The sequence below is a fragment of the Macaca fascicularis genome, chromosome 7 (genome assembly GCF_037993035.2).
Source record: "Macaca fascicularis isolate 582-1 chromosome 7, T2T-MFA8v1.1".
Classification (NCBI taxonomy): domain Eukaryota; kingdom Metazoa; phylum Chordata; class Mammalia; order Primates; family Cercopithecidae; genus Macaca; species Macaca fascicularis.
In genome coordinates this window covers 85,471,084-85,496,352 of record NC_088381.1, presented here as the reverse complement: position 1 = coordinate 85,496,352, position 25,269 = coordinate 85,471,084, and the positions used below count along the sequence as shown (strand labels likewise).

At 39.8% G+C, this 25,269-nt stretch overlaps 1 protein-coding gene across 1 annotated transcript in view; it reads left to right on the top strand.

The window, feature by feature from the left end:
• The window catches only part of CERS3 (ceramide synthase 3), a 94,323-nt gene extending 70,151 nt beyond the window's left edge, over positions 1–24,172 (top strand). Inside the window, exon 10 of the mRNA XM_005560607.5 lies at positions 21,692–24,172. Within this exon, the coding sequence (XP_005560664.1) occupies positions 21,692–21,850 (159 nt within the window). The 3' untranslated portion in view covers positions 21,851–24,172. The remainder of the gene's footprint in view (positions 1–21,691) is intronic.
• The last annotated feature ends 1,097 nt before the right edge of the window (positions 24,173–25,269 follow it).

Below are 25,269 nucleotides of genomic sequence, written 5' to 3'. Positions count from 1 at the left end.
AAATACTGTGGGCAAAGATTATTCATTTAGTTCAAATGAGCATTTTATCCTATTAGCATTGGAATGTATTTTTTTTTTCTCATAGTCAAGTTTTTTGTTTTTGTTTTTGTTTGGTCATTCTTTTTTTATTTTTTTATTTTTATTTTTTTGAGACAGAGTCTCGCTCTGTCGCCCAGGCTGGAGTGCAGTGGCACAATCTCAGCTCACTGCAAGCTCCGCCTCCTGGGTTCACGCCATTCTCCTGCCTCAGCCTCCCAAGTAGCTGGGACTACAGGCGCCTGCCACCATGCCCAGCTAATTTTTTTGTAGTTTTAGTAGAGATGGGGTTTCACCGTGTTAGCCAGGATGGTCTCGATCTCCTGACCTTGTGATCCGCCTGCCTCGGCATCCCAAAGGGCTGGGATTACAGGCGTGAGCCACCGCACTTGGCCTTTTTTTGGTCATTCTTGCAATCATTTTTGAGGAATACAGATGAAGGCCAGGTTAATTATGTATAAGCATATATATATACACACACATATATATATACACACATATATATATATACACACACACACACATATATATATCTCTCTCTCAAGAAAATTACACCAAAAATAAAGCCAAAAGTGTAGACATCCGGATTTGACTTTAAATGTATTGTGCTCACCTTTTTTTTGGGTGGAGATTAAAGTGGTGGGAAGTTGTGTATTAATTGAGTGATGCTGGTTGTGTTACACATATTGTACAATACGGGGTGATGGCTGTGGATAGGAATATGTTTATTTAAGAAACACAGGATGGCGAAGCTTTTCCATGCCGTGTCATATGAGGATCAACTTATGGATGGCGGAATATTTAGCTGTTAGAGGAGTTCATTATCTTTAAATGTTTGGAAAAGTAACCAATGTTTGAAGGGAGGACACAGACTTCTTTTGCCTAGTACAAAGGGGTAGAACTTGGAGGAATGCTTGGGAGCTCCAAAGAGGCAGAGATCAGCCCCAAATATGAAAGGAAGCAGGTAGTGAATTACTGCAGAGGCAGAGGCAGGGGTGTGCATCTCCTGCTAGGGTTATTGTGAAGAGCCTATCAGCACCAAATAGAAACTGGATTAGAAGATGCTTAATGGCGCCTTTCAAACCTGTGGGTCTACAGATACTGTTCTTTCTTACGTAATACCCCTTCCGCATCTCAGAGCTACTCCGATGACCCAAGCCTCCAGAGTTTCCCTCCTGGACTGTGACCTCGGCCTCCCGAGTATGCCAGCTGGGCTCCTTCCAGTCATTTCCACACAGTGGAGGAGAGCACTGCTATAGCAACCATCTCTCCCACAGCGGAAGTTCACTGAGGACAAACACCTTGACTGTTTGCTCACTGATATACTCCGAACACCCAAAACAGTGCTACAAAGTGGCTTCTAGTTGGGTTTAGAAATGAATTTGAATTTCTGACCATGACCTGTGAAATTCATTATCTGATCCGTGCTTACTCCAGGCCTCACCTGGAGTCAGGCCCTGCATTTCTCAACATTCATTAGCTGTGCTGTCGTTGCTAATCCCCAAGCATGCAAGGTTCTTGTATCGCAGGGCCTCTGCACACGTTGTTTCTTCTTGAAATGTTTATTCCACTCTTCTCAGGCTACTCCTGTTAAACTACAGGTTACAACTTGAGTTCATTTCCTTAAGGCCTCCCTGGTATCAGCCTCATCTAAGTGAGATTCCCCTATTTAAATTTCATAGTATTCTCTACTTCCTAACACTCATTAAATCTGTAACAATGTATTTTTTATTGTGTGTTTGATTCTGTAGCATTCAGTTCTTTCAATAGATTGTAAGTTATTTGAGAACAGACCATTATATCTCCAATGTCTTGCATAGGGCACAGGATATCAAGAAGGATTTTTTTGAACTGGTGGTTTTCAACTGGAGCAGTTTTGGCCTTCAAGGATATTTGACAATCTGTGGAGACATTTTTGTCTGTCACAAGTGGGAGGTGCCACTAGTATGATACGGATAACTGGAGGTGCTTACTGCTAGACATCCCACAATGGGCAGCAAGGTCCCTGAATCACCTGGCCCAAAATATCCACAGTGCCAAGGTTGTGAACCTCGGGGTGAATGAATGAACTGTCTGTCTTTTGGTTGATTGCCCTTTGTGGCAAGGTGTTTTTCCCCAAATTATTCATTGCTTTCCCACTGCCAGTGTCTTCTCATCCAGAGGAAAGTTTGATTTATGCAGGAACAGCCAAACACATGATTCCTTGAGAAACCAAGCTCTCCAAAATTAGCTGGTTAGTATTTCTTTACATGGCAATATTGGCATTTATAATTATTCAAATGATAATGGTTTTGAAAAAAAACAGTTGCCCGCCATTTCCTTTTGAGATAAGGCAACTGCATTGGAAAGTTTTGATGGATGGAGAGAATGAGATTGTAGCTAATGTGTCAGTTGTAATCCCAGTTTGAGAAAACATTTACTTTGATAGCACTCTCTGCACTATAACCTTCAGTTCCTTCACTGTTATGTACCATGTGGGCTGGGAAGGACACACCAGGGGAGGCCGTCTTGACTATGCCTAACAGTGGTTCTTCATTTATTCTAATTCACTTAGTGACATGGCTCTCTCATTGCTTCTTTTTTTCACCACATGACCTCTTTACTTGCTAAGTCTAACTCAGTAAAACTGTTCCCATCCTGGGGGTGGCCACCTTCACCTGTCTCTTGGCAGAAAGCACAGAATCTGAGTTTGAGCTACACACTTTTTTGTCTCTAGCTCAAGCAATCATATTTATGAGGAAGACTTGTTAGAAGAAAATGAATCACAGTTTCTACCTACTGAAAAATTTCATTTGGTTTCGTAGTCAGAGTCTGGGGCAGTACTTCCCATTCTTCATCACTTCTTGGCATCCGAGAGATTGATGTTTGTGCAGCATGCAAGGGTAAACTGAGGTGGACCTCAAAGCAGGAGAAGACAGTACAAGGAATCCAGGCACCTGGAGCTCTGGTAGCTTCAGGCTCTGCCTTGCTACCCCAAGGCCTTAGAGGATTAATGTCTCAGCATAACTTTTAACGCTTTCCTGTCACATCTGTTGGGAATTTCTGGTATAGAATAGCCTCACGTAATGGCCACTTATCTATGGGCCAATAGATGATAATGTTATTCACTTGAAAATAGGCTGATAGATTGGCATTGCCTAAGAACAAGTCATATTTTGTCTATCCATAGAGAAGCACAGATGAGATACTTTTAAAATTATCCTTATTCAGAATTCTTGCCAACTATAGCAGTTTTGCTCCTCTGAGAGATGCAATGCTGTCCAGCAGGAACTATCTGAAGTGGCCATCACAAAGCCTGCTGCAGAGGACTGTATGTCAGGAGAGGTCTCTCAGGACCAAAACATATGCAGCTGTGTCACAGAGGGCCAGCCGATGTGTCACACGCCCCTTTGCTGACTACTGTGCTCCCTTATCGTGAGGTCCTGGGTGTGAGCTTGCCAACTCGTGTCAGCTCAGAATCTGGAGCCTGGCCACAGAGATCTGATACAGCTTGGACATTGCTGAAGACAGCATTTGGAGAGCTGAAGAGTACAGGGACCCATATCAAAGGACCCAATTGAGTGTAACAGGCTGGAAATGAAGTACCTCATAAAAGGCAGGGATTGGGGATAATGTTTAGGATTTTGTTTTCAGCAACTGAGTGGGTGGTAGTACCATTTGCTTAACTATGGAAAGTTTATGCCAGAGAAAAAGGTGGTGTAAGAGGAGGAGACTAGAGTTTAAAGACTGTTAGACAGCTGAGGGATTTTCTAGCTATTGAGTATTTGAGTTTGAAGCCTGAAAGAGGCCCATACTGGGGATATAAACTTGGAAGTCATCTACAGTTAGACAGTATTAAATTAATGCTATGGTATTAGATTAACTCATTCACTCTCTCAACAAATATATACAGAGTGCCTACTATGTACTAAATGAAATCACCTATGAGAACCCAGAAAAGACAGATGGTATATTCCAGTACATTCCTACTCATTTTATTCTCTCTCCCCCTCTCTTTCCCTGCAGAGATGGCCACTGTCTTGAAGCTGGTATCCTTCCTCTCATTCCTCTGTATATTTATTATGTCTGGATATAGTCACAGGCATTAGAGCATTATTTTCTGTATTTTTAAACTTTATGTAAGTGATATGAGCTTATATATATATATATGTGCAGCTTTTTTCACTCATTATAAGACTATTCATATTGATATATGTCTCCTTGTGAACATGTGTGTGAATTTCTCCATACATGGAATTATGAGGTCAAATTTATTTTATTTTTTATTTTTTGCTATCACAAAGGAACTCACTTTAATTTTTTTGTTGTGCAACATTTAGTTTATTAACTGAATATGAAATTTTTGGTGTGTGTATAGCCAATGAGCTTTTTTTTCTTTTTCAACTTTTTTTTTTTTTAAATAAAGAAAATAGGTTTAATTGACTCACAGTTCTGCAGGCTGTATAGGTAACATGGCTGGGGAGGCCTCAGGAAACTCTCAATCATGGCGGAAGGCAAAGGGAAAGCAGGCACTTCTTACATGGCTGGAGTAGAAGGAAGAGAGAGAGAGAAGCAGGAGGTGCTATACACTTTTAAACAACCAGATCGCATGAGAACTCACTATCACAAGGACAGCAAGGGGTCAATCTACCCCCTTGATCCAGTCACCTTCCACCAGGACCCTCCTCCAACATTGGGAATTACAGGTCAACATGAGATTTGGGTGGGGACATAAATCCAAACCATATCATTCTCCCCCTGGCCTCTCCCAAATCTCATGTCCTTCTCACATTGCAAAATACAATTATCCCATCTCAAAAGTCCCTCAAAGTCTTAACTCATTTTAGCATTAACTCAAAAGTCCAAAGTCCAAAGTCTCATCAGAAACGAACTAGTCTCTTCTGCCTATGAGCCTGTAAAATAAAACAGCAATGAGTTAGTTCCAAGATACAATGGGAGTATAGGTATTGGGTAAATACTCCCTTTCCAAAAGGGAGAAATAAGTCAAAAGAAAGGGGGCTACAGGCCCCATGGAAGTCTGAAACCCAGCAGGGGAGTCATTAAATCTTATAGCTCCAAAATAATCTGCTTTGACTCCATGTCTTACATTCAGGCAACACTGATGCAAGGGGTAGGCTCCTAAGGCCTTGGGCAGCTCCGGCCCTGTGGCTCTGCAGGGTATAGCACCAGCAGCTGCTCTCAAGAGCTGGTATTGAGTGTGTATGGCTTTTCCAGGTGCATAGTGCAAGCTGTCAATAAATCTACCATTTTGGGATCTGGGGGATGGTGGGCCTTTTCTCACAGCTCCACTCAGCAGTGCCCCAGTAGGAACTCTGTGTGGGGGCTCCAGCCCTATCTTTCCCCTCTTTACTGCCTTAGTGGAGGTTCTTCATGAGTGCTCCACCCCTGCAGCAGATTTCTGCCTGGATGTCTAGGCATTTCCATACATCCTCTGAAATCTAGGTGGAGGCTCCCAAGCCTCAGCTCTTGCCCTCTGTGCACCCATAGGTTTAACACTACGTGGAAGCTGCCAAGGTTTTTGGCCTGCACCCTCTGGAACACTGGCCTGAGACATATCTGGGACCCTTTTGGCCATGGCTGGAGCTAAAGCAGCTGGGAATATGCCTTGGAGGCATTTTTCCCCATTGTCTTGGCTATTAACATTCAGCTCCTCTTTATGCAAATTTCTGCAGCCAGCTTGAATTCTTCCCAAGAAAATGGACTTTTCTTTTCTACCACATGGTCAGGCTGCAAATTTTCTAAACTTTTATGCTCTGCTTCCCTTCTAAATATAAACTCCAGTTTCAGAACATCTCTTTGTTCATGCAGATGAGCATATGCTGTTAGAAGCAGCCAGGTCACATCGTGAACACTTGGTGCTTAAAAATTTCTTCTACCAGATACCCTAAATCATCTCACTCAAGTTCAAAATTCCACAGATCCCTAGAGCAGGAGCATAATGCCAGCCAGTCTCTTTGCTGAAACAAGGAAAGAGTGACCTTTACTCCAGTTCCCAGTAAGTTCCTCATCTCCATCTGAGACCTCCTCAGCTTGAACTTCACTGTCCCTATCACTATCAGCATTTTGGTCACAACCATTCAACAAGTCTCTAGGAAATTCTAAACTTTCCCTCACTTTCCTGTCATTTTCTGAGTCCTTTAAACTGTTCCAACCTCTTCCTATTACCCACTTTCAAAGCTGCTTTCACATTTTCAGGTATCTTTACAGCAATGCCCCACTGCTGGTACCAAGTTTCTGTGTTAGTCAGTTCTAGCACTGCTATAAAGAAATATCTGGCCAGGCATGGTGGCTCATACCTGTAATCCCAGCACTTTGGGAGGCCAAGGCCAACAGATCACCTGAGGTCAGGCGTTTGAGACCAGCCTGACCAACATGGAGAAACCCCATCTCCACTTAAAATACAGAATTAGCTGGGCATGGTGGCACATACCTGTAATCCCAGCAACTTGGGAGGCTGAGACAGAACAATCACTTGAACCCAGGAGGCGGAGGTTGTGGTGAGCTGAGATCATGCCATTGCACTTCAGCCTGAGCAACAAGAGCAAAACTCCATCTCAAAAAACAAAAACAAACAAAAAAAAAAAAAGAGAGAGAGAGAGAGAGAAATATCTGAGACTGTGTAATTTACAGAGAAAAAAAATTTAATTGACTCATGGTTCTGCAAGCTGTACAGGTAACATGGTGGGGGAGACCTCAGGAAACTTTCAGTCATGGTGGAAGGTGAAGAGGAAGCAGGCACATCTTACGTGGCTGGAGTAGGGGGAAGAGGAGCTCTTTTTCAACTTTTGTTTTAGGTTCAGGGTGTACGCGTACAGGTTTGTTACTTGGATAAATTGCATGTTGCTGGAGTTTGGTGTACAAATGATTTTGTCACCCAGGTAGTGAGCATAGTACCTGATAGGTAGTTTTTTGACCCTCACCTTCCCCCTACCCTCCACCCTCAAGTAGGCCCTAGTGTCTGTTGTATCCCTTTTTGTGTCCATGTGAACTCAATGTTTAGCTCCCACTTGTGAGAACATGCAGTACTTGGTTTTCTGCTCCTGCATTAATTTACTTAGGATAATGGCCTCCAGCTGCATCCATGTTGTTCCAAAGGACATGATTTTGTTCTTTTTTATAGCTGTATAGCATTTCATGGTGTATATGTACCATATTTCCCTTATCCAGTCCACTACTGATGGGCACCTACGTTGATTTCATGTTTTTGCTATTGTGAATAGTGCTATGATGAACATATGAGTGCATATGTCTTTTTGGTAGAACAATTTATATTTCTTTGGGTATATACCCAGTTATAGGATTGCTGGGTTGAATGGAAGTTCTGTTTTAAGTTCTTTGAGAAATCTCCAAAATGGTTTCCACAGTGGCCAAACTAATTCACATTCCCACCAGCAGTTTGCAAGCATTCCTTTTTCTGCATAACATTGCCAATATCTGTTATTTTCTTTTTATTAATAGCCATTCTGACTGGTGTGAGATGATATCTCTTTGCAGTTTTGATTTGCATTTCTCTAATTATTAGTGATGTTGAATATTTTTTCATATGCTTGTTGACTGCATGTATGTTTTCTTTTGAGAAATATCTGTTCATGTCTTTTGCTGTTTTTTAATGTGGTCCCTTGTTTGTTTTTTGCTTGTTGATTTGTAGAATCTGTATAGATTTTGGATATTAGACCCTTTTTAGATTCATCTTGGCTCTGTGTCCTCACTCAAATCTCATCTCAAATTGTAATGCCCATAATCCCCATGTGTTGAGGGAGGGACCAGGTGGGAAGTGATTGGACCATGGGAGCAGTTTCCCCTATGCTGTTCTCATGATAGTGAGTTCTCATGATATCTGATGGTTTTATAAGGGGCTCTTCCCCCTTCATTGCTTACTCTTCTCTCTCCTGCTGCCATGTGAAGAAGGTCCTTGCTTCCCCTTATGCCATGATTGTAAGTTTCCTGAGGCCTCCCCAGCCATATGGAACTGTGAGTCAATTAAACCTCTTTCCTTTACAAATTACCCAGTCTCAGGTAGTATCATTATAGCAGTGTGAAAACGGACAAATACACACAATTTGCAAATATTTTCTCCCATTCTGTAGATTGCCAGCTATCCCAGCACTATTTATTGAATAGGGAGTCTTTTCCTCATCGCTTACTTTTGTCAACTTTGTCAAAGATCAGATGGTTGTGAGTCTGCAGCTTTATTTCTGGTTCTTTAATCTATTCCATTGGTCTATGTGTCTGTCTTTGTACCAGTACCATTTTGTTTTGGTTCTGTAGCCTTATAGTATAGTTTGAGCTCTGGAAGTGTGAAGCCTCTGGCTTTGTTCATTTTGCTTAGGATTGCTCTGGCTATTTGGGCTCTTTTTGGTTCTGTATGAATTTTATAATGCTTTTTTCTAATTCCATGAAAAATTACATTGGTAGTTTGATAAGAATGGTATTGAATCTGTAAGTTGCTTTGGGTAGTATGGCCATTTTAACAATATTGATTTTTCCTATCCATGAGTTTGGAATGTTTTTCCATTTGTTTTTGTCATCTCTGATTTTTTTCCAGTGGTTTTTTTGTTTGTTTGTTTGTTTGTTTGTTTGTTTGACTTTAAGTTGCAGGATACAAATGCAGAATGTGTAAATTTGTTACATAGGTATATGTGTGCCATGGTGGTTTGCTATACCTATCAACCCATTATCTAAGTTTTAAGCCCCACATACATTAGGTATTTGTCCTAATACTCTCTCCCCTTACCCTCCGCTCCCTGACAGGCCCTGGTGTGTGTTTTTCACCTCCCTATGTCCATGTGTTCTCATTGTTCAACTCTCACTTATGCAGTGTTTGGTTTTCTGTTCCTGTGTTAGTTTGCTGAGGATGATGGCTTCCAGCTTCATCCATGTCCCTGCAAAGGACATGGTCTCATTCCTTTTTATAACTGCATAGTATTCCATGGTGTATATGTACCACATTTTCTTTATCTATTCTATCATTGATGGGCATTTGGGTTGGTTCCAAGTCTTTGCTATCGTGAAGAGTGCCACAATAAACATACATGTGCATGTGTCTTTATAGTAGAATGATTTATATTCCTCTGGGCATATACCCAGTAACGGGATTGGTGGGTCAAATGGTATTTCTGGTTCTAGATCCTTGAGGAATTGCCTTGAGGAATCCTTGAGGAAACACTGTTTCCCACAATGGTTGAACTAATTTGCATTCCCACCAACAGTATAAAAGCATTCCTGTTTCCCCACAGCCTCAGCAGCATCTATTGCTTCTTGACTTTTTAATAATCACCATTCTGACTGGTGTGAGATGGTATCTCATTGTGGTTTTGATTTGCAGTTCTCTAATGATCAGTGATGTTGAGCTTTTTCTCATATGTTTGTTGGATGCATAAATGTCTTCTTTTGAGAAATGTCTGTTCATATCCTTCACCCACTTTTTGTTTTTTTCTTGTAAATTCATTTAAGTTCATTGTAGATTCGGATATTAGCCCTTTCTCAGATGGGTAGATTGCAAAAATTTTCTCCCATTCTGTATGTTGCCTGTTAACTCTCATGATAGTTTCTTTTGCTGCGCAGAAGCTCTTTAGTTTAATTAGATCCCATTTGTCAATTTTGGCTTTTGTTGCAATTGCTTTTGGCATTTTCATCATGAAGCCTTTGCCCATGCCTGTGTCCTGAATGGTATTGGCCAGGTTTTCTCCCAGGGTTTTTTTTTTTTTTTTTTTTTTTTGGTCATTTTGGGTTTTACATTTAAGGCTTTAATCCATCTTGAGTTAATTTTTGTATAAGGTGTAAAGAAGGGGTCCAATTTCAGTTTTCTGCATATGGCTGGCCAGTTTTCCCAGTATCATTTATTAAATAGGGAATCCTTTCGCCACTGCTTGTTTTTGTTTGATTTGTCAAAGATCAGATGGTTGCAGATGTGTGGTATTATTTCTGAGGTCTCTGTTCTGTTCCATTGGTCTATATGTCTGTTTTGGTACCAGTACCATGCTGTTTTGATTACTGTAGCCTTGTAGTATAATTTGCAGTCAGGTGGCATGATGCCTCCAGCTTTGTTGGCAATACAGGCTCTTTTTTGGTTCCACATGAAATTTAAAGTAGATTTTTCTAATTCTATGAAGAATGTCAATGGTAGTTTAGTGGGAATAGCATTGAATCTATAAATTACTTTGGGCAGTATGACTATTTTCATCATACTGATTCTTCCTACCTATGAACATGGAATGTTTTTCCATTTATTTGTGTTCTGTTATTTCCTTGAGGAGTTGTTTGTAGTTCTCCTTGAAGAGGGCCTTCACATCCCTTGTTAGCTGTGTTCCTAGGTATTTTATTCTCTTTGTAGCAATTATGAATCAGAGTTCATTCACAATTTGGCTCTCTGATTCTCCGGTGTCTCTGTCAGGTTTTGGTGTCAGAATGATGCTGGCATCATAGAATGAGTTTGGGAGAAGTCCCTCCTCCTTGATCTTTTGGAATACTTTCAGAAGGATTGGTACCAGCTCTTCTTCATACCTCTGGTAGAATTTGGCTGTGAATCCATCTGTTCCAGGAATTTTTCTGGTTGGCAGGTATTTTATTACTATTTCAATTTCAGAACTCATTATTGGTCTATTTATGATTTCAATTTATTCCTGATTCAATTTTGGGAGGTTATATGTTTCCAGGAATGTGTCCATTTCTTCCAGGTTTTCTAGTTTATGTGCACAGAGGTGTTTATAATAGTCTCTGAGGGTTTTTTCTTATCTTGTATTTCTGTGGGGTTGGTGGTTAGGCTACATTTACTAGATGCTGCCAACCTACTTTTCTAGCCAAATGTATGAGTGTTTCTTTTTCCCCACATGCTCAACAACTTTTGTTACAGTATTATCAGACTATTCAGTATTTACTAGTTTAATGGACATGAGATTTTATCTTATTATTTGAATTTGCATTTTATTGATTACTAAGATTTAGCATATAGTATAGTATAGGATAGGATAGGATAGTAGTCAGTTCTGTTGACTTTTTTGTAAATTGCCTGTTCATGCCCTTTGCCTGCTTTCCTATCACATTGGGTTTCTTCCTTCTTAATGGTGCATATGAGTTATTTGAGTTCTTTGGGTATCTTGAATATTAAGATTTGAAACAAACTTCAACATTTCAATTTTAATACAAATTTTGTGGGCTTAGTCTTCTGTCTTGCCATGATTTTTTTCTGGAATGTTGCTTTACCTAAAATCCCAGTGCACTTTTATTTTCAAAATGTTTTTGCAAATCTTTGCCTGGTTAGAGTTGTGGAACTTTCAAGCTGTGAACCTAAAGCTGTTTTTAAAGGATGTAAAATGTAGCAATTTGGAGAATATGTTAAACAGTTTTAATCCCCAATGCAAATTATATTGATATAATCAAATCATTTTCTGCATCCATCACAATTTGTTGATCATCACACAGTCTGGCACATTTTAAATTTATTTTAGGTCATATGGAGAGTATGAAAAAAATCCATGTATTTTTATCAAAAGTCACATGGTATAATCTGAGCTCTGCTGCCACTAAGCTGATCACTCTACTGGGTGGGACTGAGCCCTGTAGCTTTTATCTCATCTGAAAAATGAATGTCAGACCAGATACTCTCCAGAGTCTGTCTAGCACGAAAACTTAATTTTTCTCTTAAAAGCTAATTTTAAAAGCCACAGGTTTTTATAAAATGAAATCATTTCTTAAGGAATGAGATTCATTGAGAGTAGCAAAAAATGATTAGTGAAAAATAGAACATATTCTATTTTACACTGGTTAGTTGGGAGAGTATAAAAAGCAACTTTTGTGTCTGGCTCTGAAATTCAAAAAGAAGTATTCTGTATATGTGGAACAGTCAAAAAAATTGGCTCTATTTTTCTTCTGTAAGTCAGGGAACCATGACTAAACTGATCTTAAGGTTGTGTTTTAAGTAATGTGGATTCAAACTTCACAGGACTTAAAAGACTTTAGGGCACCCCTTATAAATTTGAAAAAGAACAAAGCTGGAGTACTCAAACTTCCTGATTTCCAAACTTACTACAAATCTGCAGTAATCGAGACAGTGTGGTACCGGCATAAAGACAAACATAAAGACCATGGTATAGAATAGAGAAGTAAACTTTTACATATATATGGTCAAATAATTTTTGATAAGGGTGCCAAGACCATTCAATGGGGAGTCTTTTTGACAAATGGTGCTGGGAAAACTGAATATCCACATGCAAAAGAATGAAATTGGACCCTTACCTAACACCATACACAAAAGTTAACTTGAATTCACACTAAAACCTAAATGTAAGACCTAAAACTATAGAAGAAAACGTAGGGCAAATAATTTTTTGGATATGACACTAAAGGCACAGACAACAAAAGAAAACATGGGCAAATTTGACTTCATGAAAATTTAAAACTTTGGGGCATCAAAAGACACCATCAACAGAGTTAAAGGTAACCCACAAAATGAGAGAAAATATTTGCAAATCATACATCTGATGAGGGATTCATAAACTGAACATATTGAGAACTCCTAAAACTCAGCAGCAACAAAACTCCAAGTGACCTGGTTCAAAATTGGGCACAGGACTTGAATAGACCTTTCTCTGAAGAAGATATATGAATGGCCAATAAGCACATGAAAAGATGCTCATCATAACTAATCATTAGGGAAACACAAATCAAAACTATAATGAGATACCACTCACAGCCATTAGGAGGGCTACTATTTAAAAAAAACAACCAGAAAATAATAAGTGTTGATGGAACTGTTGAATGATACAGTCACTGTGGAAAACAGTATGGTGGTTCCACAAAAATATTAAACATAGGCTTAACCATATGATCCAGCAATTCCACTTCTGGATATATGTCTAAAAGAACTGAAAGCAGGGACACAGATATTTATGCACACCCCTGTTCATAGCAGCATTATTCACAATAGCTAAAACATAGAAGCAATCCAGCAACCATTGAGAGATGATTGGATAAACAATATGTGATATATGCACACCATGGAATATTGTTCAGCCTTTAAAAGGAAGGAAGTTTGGCCAGGTGCAGTGGCTCACGTCTGTAATCCCAACACTTTGGGAGGCCGAGGTAGGTGGCCCACCTGAGGTCAGGAGTTCAAGACCAGCCTAGCCAACATGGTGAAACCCGTCTCTACTAAATATACAAAAATTAGCCAGGCTTGGTGGTGGGTGCCTGTAACCTCAGCTACTTGGGAGGCTGAGGCAGGAAAATCACTTGAACCAGGGAGGCAAAGTTGTAGTGAGCTAAAATCGTGCCACTGCACTCCAGCCTGGGCAACAAGAGCGAAACTCTGTTTCAAAAGAAAAAAAAAAAAGCACAAAAGGAAGGAAATTTGGACACATTCTACAACATGAATGAACCTCGAGGACTTTATGCAAAGTGAAATAAGCAAATTACAAAAAGACATATACTGAATGATTCCACTTATATGAGGCACTTAGAACTGACAAAGTCATAGAGACAGAAAGTGGAATGGTGGTTGCCAGAGGCTGGGGAAAGGGGAGAAGTGGGGGAGTTATTGTTAAAAGAGTACAGAGTTTCTGTTTCACAAGATGAAAAGAGTTCTGGAAATGGATGGCGGTGGTGATTACACAGCATTATGAATGTATTTAATCCCACTGAACACACTTAAAGATGGTTAACATAGTAAATCTCATGTGCATTTTGCCACAAAAATTTAAAAAGGACTTTAGACAATGCTTTGGCACTTCTAGACTGTGGGAAGTCAGGGCTGTTATCTTGTGATGGTATTCTATGTCTAAAAAATTTGATACCAGCCAAAGTTAATTACCATGTGATATGACAGGTTCAATCAGTTTTCCTAAGCCCCTGGAAAGAAAAGGATAAGCAGAAGTTGGAAGTACATCTATTGCTTTAGGGACACTCCAGTGCTCTGAATGAGTGAGTCTTAGAATGTGAGGCAGTTCATCTCTATGCCTGTGCTCCTAGAACACACCCTTCAAAGGAAAACTTTGACTTTGATCCAACTTTAATCAGGGGAAGGTCATTTTGGTCCTAATTTCAGGGTTTTCAGTTTCTCCTAGTATATTGTATGTTCTCAAACTAAACGAAGTCTCCCTTTGTAGTGACTGTGATTTCAACCACACCCACCGAATGCAGGCCTCCTGTGCCTGCTGGAGTGCCAAGTTGATAATATTTGCAAATACTGGTCCTGGTGAGTGATATGAGGGCTCGAAAGCTCCTGTTAGGACAAGTAACAGGGTCTCTATTAAGCTAGAAACTTGTCTCTCATTCTTTTCACTGTTGTTTTATGTAACCAAAGGGAGTTGTTGGGGGCAGAAACTTCTAAAAGACCTTAAAAAATCATGACCATCCACTTCCAATGTGGAATGAATAATATTGCTAATAACTTATTCTAGACCACCCAGGTCGTTTTTGGAGAAAGTTCAGTGTAATATTAGATACCTTTGCTAGGTCTAAAAGGAAAGTTATTGAAAGTTATCAGAATAGTAATATGCTCTGTAATGGCGGCTGCTATAGTAAAACTTTCCCAAGGGGGAGTCAATTTGGCAGATGACAAGCGTGTGTGCCACAGCATGCTCAGGCCAGGGCACAAAATCACTACAGTCCTGTGGCTGCTGACACGCAGGTCCACCTCTCCACTCTTCAAAGAGGGTTTTGGATCTTTCTTTAAGCATGTGTTTGGTTGGCCCTTTAATGATTTGAAGGGGGGTTAGGGCCAACAATTTGCCTAAAAAAAGTTCCAATAGCTCAGTAACAAAACCTACAGGTTGTTGGTGTGTGGAGAGCAAGTGGGAAGGGCAACACAGTGAGGCCAGTAGATTCAAAGAAATGGACTCACACTGATTTTGCAAGCAAAGTCTTGGCACTAAGTCAAAGCAGACAGGCAGAGTTTCAGAAAACACCATGGCTTGACCTCTAGTGAGTGTGTAGATCCCTTGTTCCCCCTAGAGCATACTTGATTTTGTTTCTAATTTCTATGAAGTGTTTTAATTACTGGAAAAAAATCTGCACTTGTGTTATGGTTTTTCTCAGAATGTGGGTGCTGGGCTGCACCTTTTTTTAAGTTTTTTTTAATTTAAGCTGATTAGAAAAACCTCATTTTTCTAGCATACCTTAGCCAGTGTTTTTCAAACTGTGGGTTGCAAATCATTAATAGGTTGCCAAATCCATCTCATAGATCTAGACTGTCATTTTTAAAAATGAAATAGAATATAGAACTTATCAGTGCTTGTCTCACCTAGGAAATAATCATTTATTAGGATTAATTTTTATCATTTCAAATTTATACCTAAAGGCCAGAACTGATGGCACCTGAGGGAAGGTCAGAATAGGGATGGAAGGTGTAGCGAGACAGGGGGCACTTGGCTCAGAAGGAGGGGAGAAGGCATTTTCTTATACAAAGAGCCAACCTCAAATAGAACTGGGTTGCAAGTCTCCTGGGTGTCCTGCCTCATCAAGTATTTGTGCAGCCTACTCCAGCAAGGGTCTGTAGAGCACTGCTGTTCAAGGTGTGTAAGCTTAGAGTCTGGCTTTTCATCCTGTGTGCCTCTCATAGCTGTGTGGTGTTGTAAAATTTACTTAACCCTCCTGAGCCTCAGTTTCCTCTCTTTTAGAGAACAGCTGTTATGTCCTGTGGCAGTGAGGAGGAAATGTTGTTCATGTAATTGTTTAGTCCCAAGTCTGCCACATGTTAAGCCTTTTAAGTGTCATTGCTATTATTGTTATATGAAAGATGGACTGTACAAGGTAAAATTGAATATAAAGTGAGATTTTATTGATTTCCAATTTATATCATTCAAGCTTGCATGACATGCACCCATCCTATTCATCCATCTAACAAACTCTTACCATAAGGAAATCCAGAGGGATCCTTTCTGAGCTTGATTCATCATCTAAAGTAGTAGTTGTCAATCCTATCAGAGCCACATTCCTTCACTGGCCTGAAACTAAATTCCTAGGTTATATAATTTACCTATAATTATAATTTCAAAAAACAATATAATTCCACAGCTGTTTTTAAAAGAGATAAGAGGAAAGATATTTCTGATAAAATATACATTTTGTGTGTGAAATGTGTGCATAACTATGCTAGAAAACATCATGAAGTTGGCCAGTGCTGTGCTTGCATGTATACAGAACCACCAAGAATGGATGGCTACAAATGAAGACTGATACAGCTGTGTTATACGGGTGATTCAAATGTCATCAGTAGCATTGCTGTCAGTGACGTGGTGTTCTGGAATTGTGAGTTTCCAAACAGAAAAGTACATATTTCCCTTGGTATCCATTGGGGATTGGTTCCAGGACTACCCACACATACCAAAATCTGAGGATTCTCAAGTGCTTCATATAAAATTGGCCGGGTGTGGTGGCTCACACCTGTAATACCAGCACTTTGGGAGGCCAAGGTGGGTGGATCACTTGAGGTCAGGAGTTCAAGACCAGCCTGGCCAACATAGTGAAACCCCATCTCTACTAAAAATACAAACATTAGATGGGCACGGTGGTGGCCACCTGTAATCCCAGCTACTCGGGAGGCTGAGGCAGGAGAATCACTTGAACCTGGGAGGCAGAGGTTGCAGTGAGCCAAGATTGCACCCTTGCACTCCAGCCTGGGCAACAAGAACAAAACTCCATCTCAAAATAAATAAATTAATGAAAAATAAATAAATAAAAAAATAAAATGATGTCGCATTTGCATGTAACCTACACACAGCCTCCTGTATACTTCTCTAGATTACTTACAATACCTAATACCACGTAAATGCTGTGTAAATAGTTGTTGTACTACACTTTTTAGGGAATGACAAAAATCTGTAAATGTCCAGGACTGAGACAACCACTCTTTTTTTTTTTTTTTCCTGAATATTTTTGACAAATGTGGAGCCCATGGATATGGAGGGCAAACTGTATAGTCTTACTTTGACTTATATACATAGTTGCAATCCTGGAAAATTCAGAATATATTAAAACCATCCAAAAAATTATTGTGCTTGAATGTACAAAGGAGTCAGATTCCAGGCTTGGATAGTTACAGACAGGGTTTTCACCTACATGCATATCTGATGGGACATGTGAATGTCAGCACATTGCAGGACTGCCAGCATCCCTAGCCTTTGCTCCCTAAGCGTCAGTAGTATTCTCTAACCTTTATGACCGCCAAGATGCTATAAAGTTCCAACAGGCCCTATACAGTTGGGATCTCTTGTTAAAGGCAAATGGCTGGAGGGATGCGGCTGGGAGCAGATGGGGTGGCACCCTCAAGGACTAGTGTCTTTCTTAGCTAACATAGCTCTTTAAGTCCTGCAGAGATGGGTGGGTAGATGCTGGTATGCCATTCTGGAGAGAAATTAGGTTCTTTATTCTGATTTGAGTTTCCTCTCTGATATGGTTTTGCTGTGTCCCCACCCAAAACTCATCTTGAATTGTAACTCCCACAATTCTCATGTATCATGGGAGGGACCCAGTGGGAGGTAATTGAATTATGGGAGTGAGTCTTTCCCATGCTGTTCTCGCAATAGTGAATAAGTCTCACAAGATCTGATGGTGTTAAAAAGAGGAGCTCCCCTGCACAAGACTTGCTCCTCCTTGCCTTCTGCCATGATTGTGAGGCCTCCTAACCAGTGTGGAAGGAGTCTTTTCTTTGCAGTCTCGGGTATGTCTTTATCAGCAGCATGAAAACAGACTAATATACCCTTGTTCTCTACAGAAATCTTTTGAGAAAGGAAGAGGCAGTGACTATGTAAGCAAGCATCAACTAAGCATGGCTCTTTCCTGAAAGGCTTCATCTGGAGGAGGAAGTGCTTTTGATCCCAGCTCCCAGCATATAAGAGAAAGGTTGCCTTTCTCTGATGCATCTTAACTGAGGAGATACCAAGTTTGTTCCTCAGTGTTTACAGGGAGGCTTGTTTATTTTGACACCCTTTCTGTGGTGTTGTAGAAAAGCACCGAACATACAGAGAAGAGCCCCATGAAGTTGCATTTCTGTGATTAAGCCAGTATAATGTGTGCACATTGGGTTTTCAAAAGCCATGTTCAGATTACACACAGAAGAGGTACTTGGTTACATATATGCGGAGACTCTTGGGAGGTGGTCAATTTTAGTCTGCAGGTCACAAAAGGAAAAAAAATCAGTTGTACAGTTATGGATGTCATCTCAAAAAATTATGTGAGAAGAAACAGTCTTCATCTTCCATATTTTTTTTTCTTTTCTAAGCTGGGTTTAATAGAGACATTTGTGAACTGGCCTAGAGGGTGATCCCGGGGTCGTGTCTATCACTGGACATGTACAGAGCTTGAGTTATCTTACTTGTTTTAATCATTCATATCATCCTTTATCTTCCACAATGAGGGCAGATCTATGGCACCTCCATCTCCTTTCCTTAGGGCGATGTTATTTTTCTAGATTTCTCTGCAGGATTACTTTGAGACACCATGAGAGAAGAGGAGGAAACATATAACTCATAATGAGTAACTGTCCTTGAAGGAGTTCTTGCATGAAGAAATTAGAAAACATTCTAATTACAAGTAATAAAAATATCCTGACAACCAAAATGCCCACTTGAGTAGTACTTCACTTTGCAAATGTTAGTGGGAAAACCCACAGTATTTTCTTCCTAAAAAGAAATCCTTATAAATTTTATTTTTAAAATTATTATCAGGAAAATGGACATTTTTCTGTTGATGTAGAGTTTTGTGAATTTTAACATGTGCATATATTTGTGCAGCCATCCCCATAATCAAGATACAGAGCATCATTTCATCACCCCAGATAACTCTTCCCTCTAACCCAGTTCCTGGCAACCACTTATCTGTTATCCATCCCTATAGTTTTATCTTTTTGAGAATGTCATGAAAATGATATTCGTGTGCCATATAATAGATCATATTTTTAAACTAACATTTTTTTACTCAGCATAATATCTTTAGGATTCATCTAACTTCTTATAAATGTCAATAGTTTGTTCCTTTTTATTGTTAGTAGTAGTTTATTGTCAGTAATTTCATTGTGTAGGTGTTCCAATTGTTTTGCGTCCTTGTCAGCACTTGGTATTGCCAGTCATTTTAACTTTTGCTATTCTAATGGGTTTGTAGTTGTACATCATCATGGTTTCCATTTGCATTTTCCTAATGACTAATGGTGTTGAACATCCTTTCATATGCTTATTTGTCATCCTGTGTCCTCTTTGATAAAGTGTCTCTTTGTATGTCTTTTGCCTATTTTTTAAATTAGGGTTTTTTGTTTTTTGTTTTTTAACCATTGAGTTTTGAGAGTTCTTTATTATGCATACAAATTGGATATGTGATTTGCAAATATTTTCTCCCAGTTTGCAGCTTATCTTTTCATTCTCTGATTAGTGTCTGTCTTAGAGCAAAAGTTTTTAATTTTGATGGAGTCCAGTTTGCCAGTTTTTTTCTTTCATGTTTTTTGTGCCATGTTTAAGAATTCGTTGCCCAGATCAAGGTCATGGGTTTTCTTCTAAAAGTTTTATAGTTTTATATTTTACATTTAGATCCATGACCCATTTTAAGCTGGCTTTTATACAATGTATGACATTTTAGTCAAAGTTTACTTCTTTGCTTACAGATGTCCAGTTGCTCTGACCATTTGTTGAAAAGACTGTTCTTTCTCCACTGAATTGCTTTGAACCTTTGTAAAAATTCAATCAGCCATACTTGTGTGGATCTATTTCTAGAGCCTCCATTCTGTTCCACTGATCTGCATGTTTATTCCTTTGCAAATACCACCCTGTGTGGATTACTGTAACTTTATATAAGTCTTAAAATTTGGCAGTGTAAGTCCTCCCATTTTATTATGTTTTTCAGATTGGCTTTAGCTATTCGAGTTCCTTTGCCTCTCCATAGAAATTTTAGAATTACATTGTCTGCATCTATAGAAAAGTCTGCTGGGACATTGATTGGTATTGTGTGGAATCTATAGGATAATATAGGGATAATTAATACTTTCACTATGTTCAGTCTTCCAATTCATGAACATAGTATGTCTCTCCAACTATTTAGATCTTCTTTGATTTCTTTCAAAGAATTTCGGACTTCTCTCTGAATTTTGTAGGTTTTAAATACAGATCCTATCCATGCTTTGTTAGGTGTATACCTAGATATTTGATTTTTCAAACTATTATGAATGGCACAGATTTTTAAATTTCAGTTTTTAATTGGCCACTGCTAGTTGTATTAATTTCTATGGTGACAGTAACAATTTTCTACAAATTTGGTGCTAAAAATAAGAGAAATGTATTCTCTCACAGTTCAAGAGGTCGGAAGTCCATAATTAGTTTTGCGCTAAAATAAAGGTGTCAGTTAGCAGGGTCATATTCTCTTCGGAGGCACTAGGGGAGCATCTGTTCTTTGCTAATTCTAACTTCTGGTGGCTGCCAGCATTTCTTGGCTTGTAACTGCATCATCCCAGTCTCTTCTCTGTCTTCATATTGCCTCTCTTCTGTGTGTTGGCCCTTCCTCTGCCTCAGTTTTTATAAGGACCACTTGTGATGCCATAGAGGGCCCACTTACATAATCTAGGATACTATTCTCATCTCAAGGATCTTAATCACATCTGCAAAAACTTTACACGGGTTAATTAATTCTGGCCTCATAAAATAAAGTGAGACATGTTCCCTCCTCTTCTATTTTCTGGAAGTGATTGTGGATATTTTGTGTTATTTCTCCTTTGTATGTTTCATAGAATTTACCAATGTAAACATTTGGACCTAATGCTGCTATTTTTCAGAAGGTTTTTGATTACAAATTAAATGTCCTTCATAGTTATATGACTATCCAGGTTACCTATTTCAGCTGGGGCAAGTTTTAGTAGTTTGTAGTTTTTGAGAAATTGGCCCATTTATCTAAGTTGTCAAATGTATATGCATAGAGTTGTTCATAGCATTCTGTTGTTATTCTTCTATTGTCTGCAGTATCTATAGTCTTGTCTTCTTTTTCTTTACTGCTAATTTGTGCTTTCCCTTTTTTTTTCTTTATCAATCTTGCTAGTGAGTTATTAATGCTATAGATATTTTCAAAGAATTGGCTTTTGGGTTTATTGGTTTTCCCTATTGCTTTTTCTGTTTTCAGTTTCATTAATTGTTTTGCCCTAATTATTTCCTTCCTTTTGCTTGCTTTGGGTTTATTTGGCTCTTCTTTTTTTCCAGGTTCTTAACGTTGAAGCTCAAATTGTTTGAGAGCTTTTTTTCTTATTGAATATAAACATTTAATGCTATGTATTTCCTTTTAAGCATTATTTTAGCTGCATTGAACAAATTTTGATATGTTGTATTTTAATTTTCATTTAGTTTAAAATATTTTCTAATATTCTTGGAATCTTACTCTTTGACCCAGTGATTGTTTAGAAGGGTCTTATTTAATTTCCAAGTGTTTTGAAATTTCCTTATTATCTTTTTGATATTGGTTTCTAGCTTAATTCCATTATGGTCTAGAAATATGCTTTGTGTAATGTCAATTATTTAGGTTTGTTAAGGTTTGCTTTATGATCCATGATATAGTCAATGTTGGTGAATGTTTAGTTATTCAGATGTTGGGTTTTCCTTAAAGGGAGCCATACTTGAAACTGGCTGTTGGCAGATTTACTCAAGACTCTTCCTGGAAGATTGTCACTCAGCCAATTCTTTCCTTTGTCTAGAACATCCAGGATGTGAGAAGCGATGACGAGGATTATGAAGAGGAAGAGGAAGAGGAGGAGGAAGAGGAAGACGGTACCAAAGGCAAAGAGATGGATTGTTTAAAGAACGGCCTCGGGGCTGAGAGGCACCTCATTCCCAATGGTCAGCATAGCTGTTAGCTGGAAGCCCACCAGACTCCCATGGCACAGCATGCTGCAAGGACTGTTGGCAGCCTGGCTTCCAAGCCCCACACATACCCCAGATTCTGCCCTTCCCTCTTTCTCACCACCACCTTCCCTCCCACCTAAGATGTGTTTACCAAAATGTTGTTAACTTGTGTTAAAATGTTAAATACAAGCATGCCCAGGAATTTTTACTGCAGTTAGGACTCAGACTGGTCAAATATTTCAAAGATTTCTCCAGAGAACCGTGTCAGTTCTAACTGCGCTCCTTTGTGCATATAACTTTCTCAGGGGATCACTTTGTTATAGGCCCTTTCACTTTGTCACCTTGCCTGTCCTCGGGACACTTTCACAAATGCTAAGTAATGCCATTTTTCTCAGGTGTATTTGGCCACAAAGAGCACCTTGTTTCTCAAAAATGAGTTAGAAGTGGCAGTAGGACAGGAGCAGAAGGACCACACCAGGAGACTCTTCCACGTTATGGACACATCCTGAAGCTTAGGTGCGTCACCTCCACAGGGTGGTGTCAGTCCCTGCCTGCCACCCTACAGGGTTGCAGTAAGGATTAAGTGAGATCACAGAAGTTTAAGTACACACTGTCAACGTGAACCAACCCACTTTGCACTGTTTGGGAGAGAGAAACCTGGCTAAACTTGGCACTGCGTTGGGCCTGAACAAAAGGCAGAATCTTTAAAAATTCCTCTTAAATAACTCTGGAGATACCTGGAAATGAAAGTGCCGAGAAAGGTGTTCCATTTTATTTGCTAACTATTTATGCATCAGTTATCCAAGGGTCATTCTCAGATTCTCCTGGAATTCTTCTCCCTCAGGACCCTTGGTTCAAGGAAGGAAGTTTAGGCCCTGTTCCTTCCTGTCATTTGCTGGTCTTTCCCTTTTTCCCTTTCTAGGAGGGAAATTTCTGTGCTGTTGCCCTGAGCCCTTCTTTCAGGCCAACACAACTACCTGGGGACCTCCACAGGGGAATGGGATCCAGGTCAGGCTGCTTGCTGAGCCACATCACCCAGGAGGCCTGAGCCTCTGGGGAGGGCATGCATGTGCACTGCCTGACCCGGGGAGATCTTGGGAACAGAGGATGCTGCGTGATTTCCTCTGGCTTCCAATCCAATCAGCCTGTGTCACAGTGAAACAGCACAACACAAAAGGCCAAAATATACCCCTGAGAAACATTTAAGGGCAGGTGTTAGAGTCAGTGCCAGCTCCCTGGGAGGAAGGATAGGGATGGGCAGGTCAGTAGCCAGCTTGTCCTCACCCTCAGGAAGGGAGCACTGGGGAAGACTTGCATACGTCCCTGCCTCCCTTGTGGCCTTGTCACCACAGGGACACATGTCCTGGGCACAGTGTGCAGGGCTGACCTGGGAGATTTCTCAGGTGGCTGCTAACTGAGGAGAGGCCAGGCCTTCCCAAGGAAGACCCTCAGTGAAATCTGCATCCGCCCTCACCCCCACCACAGTCTCTCATAATGGTCAGATTTTGTACATTCATCCTATTTATTCAGGGGCTCGTATTATAAAGCCACAGGAGTGGTCGGCTTGTAGGGACTGGAAAATCAGCCCCAAGCAGGGCAGCTGCAGGGCCCCTGAGGCCGGAAGGACACTGCACAGAACAGACTGCGTTACTATTATTTTTACATAAAAGTATACATTTGAAACCTTAAGGCTAAACAAAAATAAACAAAAAATCCTTTAGAATTCTTTCTGCAACAAAATATCTTTTTGAGAAATTGTTAGAACAGAAAAACAAGGTCAGATTTTCTCTGTATAACATTTGCTTTTATGAGGACGATATCATAAGCATTATATGTATAATATGATATTATAAATCAAAATGCCTGCACCCACTTTAGGGCATAGCTATTGATTTATTAATATTATATTATTATTATTTTGGTGGAAGAAGGTCACACTAAGATACAATTTTTTATGTTTTCAGTTAACGGTATATTTTCTTATTTGCTTATTTGGTTTCTGCCTCTGTACCCAATATCTTCTTGCTTAAGGTAGAAAAGTGTTTGTTTAGCTCTATCTCCAGTTTGTTTTCTCATTTGAATGTTGAAGGTAAAATTGATATACCAGTTTTAACTATTTCTGATACAGCTGAAAGCACTAAACCACTTCATAAGAAGTAGATACACATTTTTGTAACACTATTTAGGGCTTTTGTGGTTAATTTTAAAGGAAACCACCCTTTCTACAGGAAACAAGGGCTCGGGATTCTTCCAGAGGACCTTATAAAAATGCAGTCTGCAGTGCCATCAATATTGTAACAGTAATGACTTACAATAAAACAAAAAGTCCAGTGTACGTGGTGATTGAGTAGATTCAGCACACACATTGCTTATAGGTGTTCCTGTGTAGTGGAAGTAAAGACTCGCCATTCCTCCGGAAGGGCCATGCCAGGAATCAGGGAAGCAGTGAGGAGAAGGAAGCCAGGTTGGGATATTTGGGCTGCTGCCTTTGCGGTGTCAGACACCAGATAAGACAAGCCTGGCTGACATGGGGAGCCCCTTGCCTGATTGGGGTGAGCCTCTGGGCTATGCATGGTGGAACCAGCCAGCCAGCCTGGGGGCTAGAGTCTAACCAGAGCACGGCATCTGCAACCTGTGCAGGAACCACTGAAGTGCTAAGAAAGGGGACTGATTCTAAAGGTATTTTCTCAGCCTCATTTTCTGTATTTACCTTTCAAAGGTGTAGGAGGAAACAGAGTTTAGATTGATGGTTCAACTGGCTGTCCATCAGAATTACCTGTGGAGCTTTAAAAACAAATGCACCTTGCCTGTTTCTGCTCCACATTTTGATTCAATACTTCTGGAGTGAGAAGCAGAAATCTTCATTTTAACAGAGTCCCACATATTTCTGAAGAACAGTCAAGATTCTGTGTGCTCTCCTCTGGTTTTAGTCCTTTCTGCAGTTTCATATGCTAAGAGATGGGAAAATGCAATGGTACAGAATATTGAATCCAAAATAAAAGAAGAAAAGGAAACACAGAACAGGCAACATGAATTGCAAACTCATGTTAAGATGGTGAGTAGGTAGATTTCAGTTCACATTTACCAGTAATTACAACAAGTGTAAAAACAAAGATTGCCAGGCTGGATTTTTTAAAATCTCAATTATATGGTGCTTATAAGAGATATACTATAAAAAAATGTTGAAAGTAAAATGATGGACAAATATATACCATGCAAACTCTACTCCTCCCCAAACAAACGCTGGCATAGTTACATCAATATCAGACAAAGGAAAGGAGAATTAGTGGATAGTAAGAGGAATATTTAATACTAATGAAAGGGGCTAGGTGTGGTGGCTCACACCTGTAATCCCAGCACTTTGCGAGGCTGAGGCAAGTGAATCACCTGTAGTCAGGAGTTTGAGACCAGCCTGGTGGTTTCACATGGT